The 15835-nt window shown below is 40.2% G+C and overlaps 1 protein-coding gene across 2 annotated transcripts in view; it reads left to right on the forward strand.

The window, feature by feature from the left end:
* gpc4 (glypican 4) overlaps positions 1-15835 on the forward strand; it is a 70183-nt gene that overhangs the window by 53354 nt on the left and 994 nt on the right. For both annotated transcript variants that reach the window (XM_061928114.2, XM_061928113.2), the window contains exons 3-9: positions 6115-6512; positions 6802-6967; positions 9416-9546; positions 9624-9770; positions 9852-9976; positions 14160-14332; positions 14414-15835. The exon at positions 14414-15835 is cut by the window's right edge and continues 994 nt beyond it. In XM_061928114.2, the coding sequence (XP_061784098.1) occupies positions 6115-6512; positions 6802-6967; positions 9416-9546; positions 9624-9770; positions 9852-9976; positions 14160-14332; positions 14414-14622 (1349 nt within the window). In that variant the 3' untranslated portion in view covers positions 14623-15835. The remainder of the gene's footprint in view (positions 1-6114; positions 6513-6801; positions 6968-9415; positions 9547-9623; positions 9771-9851; positions 9977-14159; positions 14333-14413) is intronic.

A 15835-nucleotide genomic window follows, 5' to 3' on the forward strand; every position in this document is an offset into this window, starting at 1 on the left:
ACCATATGCCTTTTTTTTTGTTGAGTTCAGGGATTATTGAATCGGCATACTAGCGATGTGTCAAATAAAACGTAGCAACCATGGTAAGATCCCAAACTTCTAGTAGTCGTGCTTATTTTTTAACTCATTCGCTCCTTATCCGTTCCATCGTTACAAGCTCTGGAATTTGCATGTCTACATTGCAGACATGCATCTTCTGCTGCAGACAATATTGTGCGTATTGCTTACATCATCACAACATTCTGTTTTGGCAGTGCTGTTTTGGTGATCATAGTCTTTTTTCGGCAGTGCATCACTGGTCAATAGTGCGCAACAAATAAAGTTAAGTTAAAGTCCCAACGATAGTCACACATACACTAGGTGTGGTGAAATTATCCTCTGCATTGGACCCATCCCCATGTTCACCCCCTGGGAGGTGAGGGGAGCAGTGAGCAGCAGTGGTGGCTGCGCTCTGGAATCATTTGGTGATTTAACCCCCAATTCCAACCCTTGATGCTGAGTGCCAAGCAGGGAGGCAATGGGTCTCATTTTTATAGTCTTTGGTATGACTGTAACAACCTGCTGGTGTTAATGTCTCTGTTCATGTATTATTGATATTAATTTCCCCATGATCGTGAACACACAGCATGAAAGGGGGTTTGCTGCGAATGAGGGAAGTTTGTGCACGGGAGGGAATATGTGTTGGAATTGGGAAGTTAGCATAAGATTGGCAATACAAGTTAAAAAGAGCGTGGACTTCAGTGTGACTTCTTCTGGAGGCTACAAAACAGAGTTTTTTTTTGTTTTTTTTACATTAAGAAACCCTTATTTCTAAGGTGTGGCAGATTTTTTTTTGCTGTGATGGGCTGCCACAATCAACATTAAAAGGCAACCCTTCACTTAACCTCCAAAATAAAAATAAAAAAAACAATTAGTGCTGATTGTATTTTTCATCAAAATGAGGAAGTCAGGATTAATGGCTACAATAAGCAATGAGCACGTTTTGTAGTGCAAAGCTTTTCAAAGCGGGGTTTGAAGCCTTTTACTGATTTAACAGGCCCGCCCCACTATTTGAGAATAACTGGCGTATAGTGACATGTTCAGGTGGCTGTGCTACTCTTTACATGCCAAGACACCCAGAAGCAAAGCTTCCTGTCAGGGCAGCTGGCACACAAAGTGCATTTTTTTCTATTAACTGTTGGTGAAGATGACAGGAACAGTGATGTCATACGTGTATAAACACAGCTGCAAATGTCAATGAAAACAGACACAACGCCATGCCTTACGCACTAACAAACCCAGGAAGTGGTGTCTGTGATTAGGCCGGCTCTCACCGTACGCCTGGAGCTGGAAGTCATGGCCAATTAGGAGCCAGAAATAGTTCTCCTCCCTCTGTGTTTGCCATGGCCTCAGCCTGTCCAGCAGCGCAGGCCTATATGTGGGACTTAAGCATGCGGATTAAGGCTTCTTACAAGCGACACCCATTGCCTGAGATCCAGCAGCAGGAGGGACGGAATCACATCTCATGAGAAAAGAGTCAGGAGCGAGGACTAATTGGCACAAATAGGGGTGCAATTACTTCTTGGGTTGGGATGGGGAGGAGCAGAGTTTAAAGGAACTCAGTTGGGGATGCTAGGAAGAGGAAGTAGGAGGTTGGAGGGGGAGGAGTTCTGCTGCCCTGTTCCTGTGATGGATTAAAATCATTACTCTTAATTTAGGGCTCCTATGCTTCATGTGTGAAGATTTTGACACAAGATTTTGGTCTGCATTTTACACATCCTGTGTAACCTTTCAGTCATTTTGCAACAACCACACCACAGTTCCTTAGCCGATAATGACAATGCAAGCTGTCATGTCTCTACATTTTCTTCATCCCTCTTCGCTGACTTTAAACTTGTTGCCACAACAACATTCCACCATCGGAGAGGGGGACCTTTTTGTTTTAGTCAATTAAGAGTGGAACATGGTTTCTTGTCCTCCGCTGTGTGTGTTAGACTGTGAGTGACTTGGGGGCTGCAGTGTTTCCGGTATCCTTGGCAACACAGTGGGGATTTGGAGTTAAAAAAGCCCTCAATTTAACCCACCCCATGCTGCCCTCATCCCTCCCTTTTCCTCATTTTTTCTTTTTAGTGTGTCAGTCTGGAGTGGAAGTGACAGCATCATGAGGGGGTTGTTTGTGCGTGCGCATGCTGGTGGCAGGGAGCGTTTAGTGTCTCCTTCTGTGAGAGCATGGGAACTTTACATTTCAAAAGCGAACAGAGGACGCCCGGAGAAACTCCAGCGAGATAGAAGTTTTGTGTGCACAGAGCAGCCAGGAGGAGAGGAGCGTGTGTGGATAGAAAGGAGATGTGTGAAAGAGGGCAGAGCGTACGCGCGCTTGCATGCACGACTGAAGGTGAAGCATTTTTCAGTGACTCTGTGGAATTCTCATTTTGTTCAGATTAAGAGAGTCGGGGGGTTAAGGGGGGCTGGATTATTGGAGGGTGAGATGAGGAGGAGGGTGATGGACATTCCTCAGGATGAAGTAGGTCATTGTTCCCTGTCTAGTGAAGAGAGCGTTCTGAAGGAACTGATGAAGTGAAAGCAGTGTAAGGAGGGAGACTCAGGGATGGGTGGGGGGGGCGTACAGGTCCATATATGGCCGGGGAGAGGGTTCTCATTATTCAGTAATCCTATTGAAAATGCCTCTGAAGGACAGTCCAAGAGAAGCCCGAAGAAAAGGAAAGCGAATGGAATGTGACAACAGAAAAATGCCATTGATGATGGTCAGTGTAAAGCGGCTTGATGTTGTGAGACATCTCTGCTGAATGGTCTGCGGAGACGAGGAGCAGCGAGTCAGACAGAAGGGCTCCGTCTCAGCTCTTCATTTTTCAACATGCGCAATTTTATCATTGATGGATATTTATATTACAAGAGTTTATCTTTTGGCTCCACGTGTCAATATCAACTCAACTGCACTGTTCTTATCCAATAAAATGTGTGAGGAAATGGTTCAGTTTGACAAAAAAGGTGACGTTACAGTACAGATCTGTAAGAGCTGGGTCATTGGCTTTCTGGTAATAAGTGTGACTGAACTTTCTACATTATATTTCATTATTTTACCAGTGTCAGTGCACAAAATTTAAATTGTTAAGCATTATTTCCCTTTTAACATAATTAACATTACTTTTGATTTCTTTTTTCAAATTTTTTAAATTTCTGGTCAGGACTACGTCTTAGTCTGCTATCGCCTGCCTCTTGATACTTGGCATTAATGTCCTGCGCACAACACCTTAAGGGCCATTCCACCCAGTCAGCACCTTTTGCTTGTTGTAACGCTCTTAAAATAAACATTTCTCTGTTACCTTTTATTTCAACTCTAAATCACATAATACACATATTCAACTTCTAACAACAAGACTGCTGAGATTTTAACCCCCCCAGTCTTAGGTGAAATATCATTAAATATACAGAAACATAAATGAGTGAACTTACTTTTGGCCTTGTTAAGTTCTGCAGAGGATGTGAGTGATGCAACTTCCTGTGGACCATGTGACTTTTTTCAGAAGGGGTACATGTGTTAGGGTAACACGACTGAAGCAAGACCCAGGAACACAACTAAAGTGAACAATTAGTTGTTTTTTTCGTTCTTTTTTTATTGAAAATGTACATAAAGTATATATTAGGGTTAAGGAGCTACACAAATATGCAAATAAATGTGAGGGATTTCAATGTAAAATCTAGTTTTATGAAGTGGGAACTGGCAACTGATGTCATAATAGTGCTTTTAGTAGGGAAAGTAAGAACATTTTTACTCAATGTTCTTGATTTTCTAAACCAGGGTTTTTTTTAGGTTAGGGGCCACATGGAGGTAAATCTATTCCCACATGGGCAGGGCTGGTAAAATCATGACATAATAACTTTAAAATATTTTAATTTGGCCCAAAATTGAACAAGCACATTCTGAACATGTACATATCACAAATAATTCTCTTGCCAAAACACTTCAAGTTAGTTGAAAATGATGACAAAAAAATTGGTGTAGTCGCAAAAACACCATGAAGAACACAATTATCTTACACTTTGTCTCAGTGTATCTACAAATCCATTAAACTTCAAGTCACAACCTACCTGGTATTGAACAAAATACAAAATAGATAATAAATAACAAAAACCCTTCTCTGTAACAAATGCCTCATTTGTCATTTCCACGTGCTAACTCCACAAACCATACAAACGGAGGTAGAAACTATTTAAGAGGGTTAAGTTACTATCTGCCTCATAGACATCACTGTGTATTCACAGAAAAATACAAGCTGTGCAATGCATGAACAATTTTAACAAACCAAAAGTATGAACTAAGAGACTGAGAATTGCAGTAAATTAAGCACTGTTCACTTTCTTTAAATTTCCACAGAAGAAAATCATTTTTACAGAGCTACATTTTGTCTCATGCAGCATTTTAAATGGGGTTACCAATTGTTTATTTTACTCCTGAAACCTGGCATCTTTTAGCTTTCACAAATGCATCATTATCAGGTGTCACATCTTGAGTGGCAGTCAATTTCAGGATGTTATTCAAGTGCTTGTGCGTGAGCCTTAGACACGTAGCTTTGTTCTATTGATGCTTAGTACAGAGAAAACTTGCTCACAAAGATACGTGGCTTTCCATTCACTTCTGTGAATAAATAGGAGGATGATCATTTTTTTGGAACACGTTGCACTCTGCGTTTTGTCTTTTTCGACAGAGACATTTTAGGGAAATGAGGGTGCTAAAGCATGATGTGTTTGAAGCAGAACACATAATAAAACGGCAGGTTTTACATTCGTTCTAGGCGGAGAAGCCACAGCCCTGATTTACTGTGTACATCTTGCTTTCCACGGTATAAACGCTTAACAGAATTGCTTTTGCTACATTTAGTGGATATGCAGTTTCTTTCTTTTAAAAATGCAGCTCATTTTTGCACTTAGCAAACTCTTTCGGCGATATGTTTGACATCCGTGGTCTAAACGTTACTTTTTATGACATTTAATAAGCAGTAAATATTTCCATGAATGTTCTGAACTCCTGCTTTGATGTCAGTATGGTACTGACCAGAATACTTCTGCAGTTTTAGTGTCTGCTTATTCTTCTTTAGACCGCAAACTACAGCAGTTAAGATTGACTCAACAGTGCCTCCATGGTTGCAGCCAAGTAGTGCACCTTATTTTACCTTATTGCTCCAAAACACGATTAAAGTGCACCCTTTATGCAAAACCTACTTTCCTTACCTATTGGCAGGAGCGCCGATAGGGATTTTGGGCCCCATGTAAAGAATCTTTACAGGGCCCCCAACACAGTGTTATTATTTTTTCTGTATTATAATTTCATCATCATTAGGGGCCTCTCTGGGCCCCCTTCCATCATAGGCCCCTAGAATCCGTCTCCTTTACACCCCCCTTTTCGGCGCCCCTGCCTATGGGTGCCTATTTTGGTGTATTTAGGATCCCCATATGTCCAGAAAATGTGAAAGCAAACCATGGCGGGGATATTTATACAACACTTTTACCTCTTTCCATATTTGCTCCAAACCAGCCGTTTGTAATCTGAAAGTTCTGTGACATATTTTGCTTCAGTTACATCAGCAGATATATCCATATGTGGTTGGGGTTTACCCTTGCACCAATTTTTTTCAGTTGTACTCAATAGTTTATTTCTGTCTATCCTCTTGTTGAGGGGCATACTTTTTTTGTACATGCACATGAATGCTAAAATACTGTCATTTCTAGTAAAGACCAGCGTATAGTTTTAACATACATCTCTGTGGACTAGATGTGGAAGCGCAAAAAACTACAACATGGCTGACGGGTAGAGATGCAGTTGCCGGAGGGAGGGCTTCAGTAAGTAAATAAGTCCGCCCACTAAATGGCACATTCTGAACAAACAGTCAGAAAGCGGCTTGCAGATGGTCTGTAAAACAAAATCTATGTAACATTTTGGCCAAAGCACCACCATTACATGTTATGTAGATGTAGAAAATAATATGTCCCTTTTAAGTAACAAGAGAGAAAGCTTAAACATGAAGTAAACTATTCGTGAATTATTGTGCAGATACTTAATGGCCTTTTGAGCTTTATTCATGACACAAATCTCTCCTCCCTTCCTGTCTTCTGCAGAGTTTTTCCGGGAGCTTCTGAAAAAGGCAGAGCTCTCACTGCACAACATGTTTGTACGAACGTACGGCATGATGTACGTGCAGAACGCCGAGCTGTTCAAGAACTTTTTTGAGGCCCTGACGAGGTACTACGTGTCCGGCAGCTCGGCCATCAACCTGGAATCCATGCTGTCTGACTTCTGGGCCGACCTCCTGGAGAGGATGTTCCGCCTGGTCAATGTGCAGTATGAATTCAGCGATGCCTACATGGAGTGCGTCAGCCGCCACACAGAGCAGCTGCAGCCCTTTGGCGACGTGCCCCGCAAGCTCCGCATCCAGTTGACACGTGCCTTCATTGCTGCACGCACCTTTGTGCGTGGCCTAAACCTCATGCCGGAGGTGGTGAATAAAGTTTCAACGGTAAGGAGGAAAGGGACCTTTGTCATTATTATCCACAAGTCAGTGATAAACTTTTCTCTCGGAATGCTGTCTTGTGTTTTCTGACCGCATATCTTCCTTGGCTACGACTCCATTAAGCTCTGAAAACATAAACCATTTTGTTTTCTCTGCTGTGACATGTTTTTCCACTGTACCAAGTGATTAATTGATGATTAGATTATACTGTTTTGTGAAATAATGGCTTGTGAACTAAATAGTCAGAGTCAAAGTATGTTACTGAGTCAATGTTTGTCTTGTAACTGCCCTGCAGGTCAGTGCATCTCCCAGCTGTGTGCGAGCGGCCATGAAGATGTTGTACTGCCCCTACTGCTCGGGCCAAGTGGCCCTGAAGCCCTGCCAGAATTACTGTCTGAATGTCATGCGGGGCTGTTTGGCCAACCAGGCCGACTTGGACACGGAATGGAACAACTTTCTTGGTAAGTCACAATATTAAAAAGTTCCCCCTGGGAATTCTGGCACCTTCTTTAAAAAAATAAAAATAAAATAAAAACAATATCAAAGCCTATAATACCTGGTTTTCATATTAGAATGAAAATATTTTTGGTGCTTGTTTTGATAAAATTATCGGAGAAAGTGAATGTTGCCATTAATTGTTGTGATTTGAATAGAGACATGTGTTGAAGAATACGTAAATAATGAACAAATATAAAACATTTTTAAAAAGTATCCTACCAACATGGCAGACAAAAATGTGCAAATAGGCCATTTTTTAGCCACAACAAAGTACACCGTTATTGCTGAAAGGCCAAGACTAAAACTGTTATCCCAGCCTTCACATGAGAAAAAAAGACAGTTAAACATTTTTTTATGCTAAAGACCTAACCAATGCAAAAATTACACTTTCTCTATTTGATGTGCACTGACAACTAGTGAGGGGTAAATGACGCCTAACTGAGTGTATGGCACACTTGCTACCTGTATTGACACTGCACTGATACGGTGTGGGTTTTTCATAATAGATATCTACCATCTGCTGGATTAAGAAAATCACTACATTTGACCTGCAAATGCAATCCATAGTTAGGAAATATTTGTATTAAATGAAATGGATTGTAGCTGAGATAGGCTCCAGCACCCCCCGCGACCCCAAAGGGAATAAGCGGTAGAAAATGGATGGATGGATGGAAATGTGAAACGTGCAGCTCTGTTCAATGGGCCAAATAGTAAACACAAAAATAAGAACATTTATATAATTTGGCCCTGTCCAATCAAAATGATCCTGCGCTTTTTTAGTTCCATTAAGACCGATAATGGGGATGAAAACCGATGTCAAGTAAAAGCAGTCACTCGTGAGCCAGAAGAAACACTTTCAGTTTGGCACTTCAGTGAAATGACACAGCATCTATATCAGTCACATGATTTTTTTTTCTTCAAGTGAAATACACATCAATGCATCGAGGGACACAGTATCAGTCCTTGTTTCATAAGGCATTGATGCTTCACTATCGTTTGACCCATCATTACTGACTACTAGAAAGTATATGCAAGCTTTATTTCTACAATTCCCCCTTAAAACTCTCGTAAAATTAGAGTGTTGTCACTCTAATATGCTTTACCTTAATGGGCATATGTGTACTATATGCACATATGCCCATTAAGGTAAAGTGTTTATTTCCATCTCTTAACCAACAATTACTTAGTGTGTTCCATCTGCTGGCGTTTTTACACATGTGACCGATTCATAGTTGGGAAAACTAACACCAGCAGAGGCTGCCTGTCATTTCATTTAATTTTGCTCTTGGTTAGTTCTTGGTTGAGTCAGGGTTAGCTGTGGCTGTTTACATTTTAGCACCATAGAAACACCATAGATTTACTGTCACCATCGTGTATATACTTGCCCTTTATTCTTAAGGGCGCTCTGCGTGTTGTGGCCTCACGGTGAAAGCAATTCCTATTAGTTTTGTAAACATAAAACGCTACATTGGTTTATATTTTGCTGTTTCAGTTCTGTTGGTATTAACTGATAGCTCACAGGTGATTTATTTAGGGACAAACATAACCGCAAAGCCATCAACCAACTTAGTTACAACTCTTATTTTTGTGACTGAATGTTGTGTAGCCTTTTGTCAAGCAATATACTGCACTGTGGTACATACAAGTGTTGTTCATGACAAACATATAAGGTGGAACTGAAGTCACTCACACAGTACACAGAACACATGAATGACCTACTCTATGAATACATTAATAACATATTTACATACAATAATTGTAATAATTTTCACTTTATATATGTTCTATTTATTAATTTAACAAATATTGTCGTACTTCCTCAGTATTACTACTTATCCTCCAGGTACTAAGACTTCCTCGCACATTCCAAAATGATGAATCTTAATTTAGAGACTGTCTCAAGGTGTGAATGCAAGATTAAGTAATTGTTTGTCTGTATGTGCAACCAATCTAGGTTGTACCTTGCCTCTCGGCCCAAAGTCAGCTGAGATTACTCCAGTTTACCTGTGACTCAGAAGTGCAAAAATGGTATAGATAATGATGATGAAAAGGTATTATACAAATTCTATGACTATAGGTACAATATATAATATTGCGTACAATACTTATTCATTCAGCTCTATAATAATAATGTATTGTGTAAATTCCTGACGTCAAATTTTAAATTACAGTTATTTTCTCCAACATGAGTGCCTCATAAACTCTTGAAACCGACTGAGAGAGCATATTTTTCCTCTGTATCGTTTCTGTTGCTATAAAACAAACCCAAACAAAAAGATGTTTGCTGCCTTTCTGACTCTGTGGAGGTATCAAGGATTAATATTTTGCTGCCACCTATTGGACGCAAGTTGTAACATCAAGACAGAAGTGACTCTTTTTCCATGAGTGATTTAAGTATTTTTAATCCCAAGATGCCATGCTTAGTCTGGTTGAGAGGCTGGAGGGTCCCTTCAATTTCGAGTCCGTCATGGATCCCATTGATGTGAAGATTTCCGATGCAATCATGAACATGCAGGAGAACAGCATGCAAGTTTCACAGAAAGTCAGTATCCACTGCGCCTCTTAAATATGCAGCACTACACAGATGTACTTGTTCTAACCTTTTAAACTTGCATGCAGGTTTTCCATGGCTGTGGCCAGCCTAAACTGAGCATGGCATTCCGCTCCAAACGTTCTGTCAAGGAAACCGGCTTCACTCCCCGCTTCCGCCCCTACAGTCCTGATGCAAGACCTACCACTGCCGCTGGGACAAGCTTAGATAGACTGGTAAGGGCCAAGACACACTGCTAGAAAACCTTGTGTCTTCAGGTGGACGTTGTGCATTGAGTTGTGTGTTTCTTACAACAGACAAGTGATGTCAAGAAGAAGCTGAAGCATGCCAAAAAGTTCTGGTCCACATTGCCAGACACTGTGTGTGTGGGGGAGAGAATTGCACCTGGTGATGATTGCTGGAATGGCACAGCAAAGAGCAGGTATTTGATTGAACATTTATATGCGCTATATGGTGGAAATACACCGACCAATTGCATGCGAGTTAAACCAGCCTACATTACACTGTTAGCCAATCAAATCAACTTTCAATGCAGAGACAGACGAAAGAAGTGAAACGACTGACCTAGAAAAACAAGTGAAATCCACTAAAATAAGAATGAAACAAGTTAGACTTACGCATAAGGAGGACAGGAATGAGGGAGCGTTAGAGAGAATACAAGAGCGATACATCCCTGCTCGCACACCCTCTCACCTTGACCACCTACCGTGGTGGACAAGGGGCGAGAGTGTCAGTGAAGAGTCGAGACAACAGAATAATAAATACACATGGCGCTCAGTGAGAAGAGGCAACTGGAAAGCAAAAATTCTGCTCATTCATGTTCATTCTTTCCTTTGGAAGCACAAAACTAGACTGTCTGATGTTCAGAGACTGTGGCTCTAACAAACCATGGTAATGTGAAATGAAATTAGGACACAAAGCCCAAATGTTTTGACCAAAATACACACTCATGTAGAGCTGGGCGATTATATGATCGTGATTAATTTCATTTCGGTCACGGTGATCAGCTGTTGGCATATGTTACTTCGATCAAACATGGCGGAAATATCTGTTAGAAGATACCACAGTAGTAAACAGTAGGGAATAGAGGTGGGGGGAATAACCAATTTTTTTGATGCATCGAATTTCGGACATGGTCAAATTACAAAATCGATTAGTAAACGTCGATTGTCGATTTATTTATTGTAAGTAAAGTAATGCAGACAGTTCTAAAATTTGACTGTCTGCAGCAAGCCACTTCACCGAGAGATAAATGTGATGGGAATAATTTTAACTGTTTTTTATTACAAATGCACTATTTTTAAAAGTTACAAGTGATAAACGCCTATTTAGTGAAACGAAAAGTAATGTAAAACTGCATCAATATACATAAATTAAAGATGCATCAATAATCGATTTTTAATCGAATCATAGCTCCTGAATCATAATCGAATCGTGAGGTGCCCAAAGATTCCCACCTCTCGTAGGGAGGGAAGCAACGATCCTCAGTCTAATCCTGCACAGAACAATCTGCCTTTTTTTTACCCTTGTCCTGTCTGTGAATGTGTACGTGTACGTGTTTGTGTCAATGTATGTGCGCAACCATCCCTGTCCTCCATTGTGAAAGTCAAGCTTCTCACAATGTAATTTATGTGCAATCAGTTTGTATTTGCTCTGATTGAACTACTCTGATTTAACATGTACTAAATAACTACAGACACTTTTTGTTCAAATAATGTTTAGAATTTGTGGATGAAAAATATTTTGTTCCTGAAATAATCATTCAACATGTTTTATGTGTTGGTACACATTATTTTAGACCATCTCAAATTCAAACTGCACTTTACAATAAATATAAGCTATAGTATTGGAGTTAAAAAAAACTTGACAATCTGGGTCACCGCTTGCTGTTTGCCGAACACTGGTGAGAAGTACTGATGTATACAAGCAATCAAAGACTAAAAGTAATAATTTACCATTTGAAAGTAATTTTTAACAAACGCTAATTTGAAATAAAAGTCTTATAGTATTCAGAGCACCAATGATACCCTGTTTACTGCAGAATGGAATTTGTGATGACAAGCAAAATAACTTTGAGAGGAAAATTAATTGTCTTTATCCCCACAAAACGTACCGGAAAAAAAGCAAAACCATGGCCCTAAAACCAAGGTACGGGCCGTCGCATGGGTTACCTGTACCATTGCACCTAGAGTAAACACAATCATAGACATGAACAAAATGACAGTTGTCAGCTGTTAGCATATATTACCTTGAACAAACATGGTGGAAATGTCTGTTAAAAGATACTGCAGTAGTGAACAGTACGGATGCAACAGTACTAGGTATAACCCTGGAAGGGGTTAATCCGCCTTTATTAAAAAATAATAATTATAATCGGGATATTAATCGCCATCGGATGATAGGAAAAAATGAATCGGGACAATTTCTTTTGCCGTATTGCCCAGACCTACACTCATGTTTAAACTGATGTCACAAAAAAATATAGCACTCGCAAAGAAAGGTTCTGTATCTGGAGTCTGGACCTATTTGAATTTCGGTTGAAGACCCCTGATATAGAGGTTTTGTTTTCTTACCAACGTCACCATTTGGGTCAGGAGCCATCGTTGAGGGCAGTGCTTGGAAACAGTGCGGTGAAAGTGAATGGAAGGAAAATGAAAAAGTCGAAAATCCAAGATATGCCTGTGTCAAATATGTTAAAATGCCACAAACACCTGCACAGCTGTACAGTGATAGACTTAAAGGAGCGTTATGTGGGTAAAGTGGCGCTAATTGCTAAAGAAGATCCATATGAGATGTTTCCCAGTGAAATCATACTATTACATACAGTATGCATGCTAATTTATGTGTGGTGTAATGACTATTATTAGTGCACATACAGCAGATTAACATGACAAAATGACATTCAAGTAATGACTAGTTATTTTTTATATTAAATATTTTTGCAAACAATTTACTAAAACCAGGGAAAATGTAGTTATGAGCTGAGCAAATGTAAATGTTATCCACATTGTTCCGATCCAAATTCAGTTTGAGGTTTGCAATTTACAATATCGTCTTTCTTTTTAGACAATTGTTCTGTCTGCGCTCCTTGTTTTTCACAACTCTGGTCAGACGGTAGTACTGTAGATGTGTTTTTCTGTTCTATTCTATTCTGATAGCCGAAAACACTGCAAAATGTAACCATTTAGCTTTTGCAGTGATGCTAACAGTCCCTTACACAGTCAATATTTTATTGTGCTTTATTCGCCACCATTCTGCAAGAACCGTTTTGTAACATTGGGCGTGAAGGTATTGGAATTCAATGGCAAATCAGAAAAATGGCTGTTGCAATGTTTGACAATATTTACTTCAGGGTTCCAAGCAAATATTAGTTCACAATAGAGACTCTTCTGGTGTTTTAGTTATATTTAAGACTTAGTTTTTCAATGTGAAAGAGCAGTGAATGAATTCATACACCATAAGATGCTGTAATTTTTTATTTACATACTTCAATTGTTTCCGAACAGTGCTTGTAACACGGAAGTAAAACAGCTGATCAAACAAATCAATTTATCGCTATGGACCCAATAGCTGCGGAAACTAGCTCTCCAATCAGCTAAACAGACTTAATAACTCCACAGTGACGTCTTGGTGAGTTTACGGAGAAATTTGTGAAACTAAAGCAATACAAAAACAATGCCGATGTAAGTTATTAATACTAACACAGACATTTGTAAACATGTTAGCATATTACCTAATGCTAACAACGCTAGCGTCATTACATTACGATAGCACGTACAGATATGCACGAAAACACTCCTACAGACATCACACATGGGATGGTTTAGTAAGTGTTAACAGTTTTAGTTATACTGTAAAACTTACAAACGTTACTTAGAGTGATGAATGAAGAATCCATATGATTAGAAATGCTATGGACGGTTAGAAGACTGAGGCTACCAATAAATGGAAGGACACTGCAGCAGCTGCAGTGAGCGAACTCATCCAAAAGATGGCACCATTCTACAAACAATAAAACACCCTCGAAGAATTTTTATTTTTTATTATTTTTATTATTGCCATTAGTGAATACAAATTCATAAATTGAACTTTCTTTCTCATAAACTGAAAAAAGTGTTGGGTTATAGTCTGGAAATTACGGTACTTGCAATTCATTCTGGGCCTTCTATTTTCCTTCATGTCTTTTAAATGTTAATTTATGCATTCCATGTATTGTATTTCAGGTTTTCTGCATGCATAACTATAATTATTTATTCTAAAATATTTTGTGTTCATATTTGTTGGGGTCTAGAACAGATGGATTGGATTTATATTATTTCTCATGGGAAACATTTTCGTACGATTCATGTACGGTATACGTCCCGAAATTTTGGAACGGATTACTAAGGGAAAGCGAGTTACCGCTGTGTTAAAGTTAAATCACTTGGTGATAAACCTTGATGCTGAGTGCCAAACAGGGAGGTAATGGGTCCCATTTTTATAGTCTTTGGTATGACTCGTCTGGGGTTTGAACTCACAACCTACCGATCTCAGGGCGGACACTCTAACCACAAGGCCACTGTAAGCGAAACATCCTGAATGATATCGATGCTCACTTTCCAAAGGTATGAGTCGGTGGTGATTGGAAATGGACTGGCCAATCAAGTGTCCAACCCTGACGTGGATGTGGACATTACCAAGCCAGACATTGTGATACGAAGTCAGATTGCCGTTCTGAAGGAAATGACGAGCTGGCTCAAAGCTGCGCACGGCGGCAAGGACATCTCCATCGAAAACGGTGAGGATGCTTTACTACTATTCCTTTTTCACCACAAGTCCTAGAAAAATACGTCACTCTTTGTTGTATTGTTTTTTTCAGACGAGGAAGCCAGCGGGGGAGAGGAGAGCGGCAGCGGCTGCGATTCGCCGTCCTGCGACACGGATCGGGACATCTACTTCTCTACTCCACCCAACCCGGTCGAACCCCGGGTTAAACTGGTGCACAGTGAATCGGCCGCCGCGGCCCTGCAGGGCAGCGTGGCCCTGGCGCTCTGCGGGCTGGCCCTGCTTTTTGCCCACTTGAGATAAAAGTGCCGTGAGAAGAAAAGAATGACTGAGAACGATGGAGTGAAGGGGAAAACTGTCAGAAATACTTTAAAAGGACTGCCTTCAGGACCTCAGACAGTTTGTCGTCGAGAGAGGGGAGGGGTGGGGTGGGGTGAGACTCTTCTTAATATTACAATAACTTCACTTTGAATTATTTGCATGTTTTAAGGACAACAGTGTTCAACAATCTTCCCCAGAAAAGTCCAACTTTTATTCGCCGTGGCTATGTTGGAGCTACACAATAGAAACACATGTCTTCTTTTGGCAATTTAAAACTCAAGTGTGTGCCTTCTTCAGTGACTGCCGTCAACACATAACGTCTTCCTCATCATTCATGTCCCCACAAAGATGTTATATTTCAGAACAGTCATCCAGCACGCCGGGTGCAAACTGTGAATCTCTTCATCCGCCAGTATGTTATAATAGAGGGTCTTCACTCCTTTTCTGTCAGTTAAGAAACAGTGAAGGCCTTTTGTTATATTTTCTTTGGAAAGACAGGACATCTTCTCATCTAAATATGTTACCTGGCTTCCACGTTTCCTCTGTTCAGCAGTTCAGTAGTGCGGTTATATACCTCATGCATTCTCTTTGTCAGTGCAATCTAGTCATATGCAGGAGATGAAAGTGTGATGGAGATGTGATATGTGGCTGAGAAGGACAGGGGCTCCCCCTGGTGTTACCCCTGAAGAAGAAGGCAACGCTGGCAAGTCCCCAATGCCCCTTTTGTGTACTGTAAACTCAGTTCAGGACTGAAGATCGGACATTGTACAGTCTCGCGTGTTTGAAAGATGATGTTTCACGTTCAACTAGACAAGAGAACCAAAAGAGTGCTTTGATCAAATGAAATCGAGGATTTTTTTTAATACAGGGTTTTTGTGTTACGTTTTCAGCCTTTTTTTATTGGTATGATAATGAAGATATAATTTAGGTACTACATTGGGTTTGAAATGCTAATTTTAGGGTGGTGGAACTGGCCAGTGTACACCATGGATGTACCACTTAAATGGCCTTTTTCAGTATAATTGGACGCCTTATAAATCTACCTAGTCTCACCGTTTCAATGTCGCAAGTGCTACCAAAATGAATACCATGTGTGGTGCTTCATATCTTAGTTTTTTTTTTATTTGCTTGTTTTTCAACTTGGTACAGAAATGGCAACATCTTAAGGTGAAACGAATGTAGGTTGTATGACTTC

The sequence above is a fragment of the Nerophis lumbriciformis genome, linkage group LG35 (genome assembly GCF_033978685.3).
Source record: "Nerophis lumbriciformis linkage group LG35, RoL_Nlum_v2.1, whole genome shotgun sequence".
Classification (NCBI taxonomy): domain Eukaryota; kingdom Metazoa; phylum Chordata; class Actinopteri; order Syngnathiformes; family Syngnathidae; genus Nerophis; species Nerophis lumbriciformis.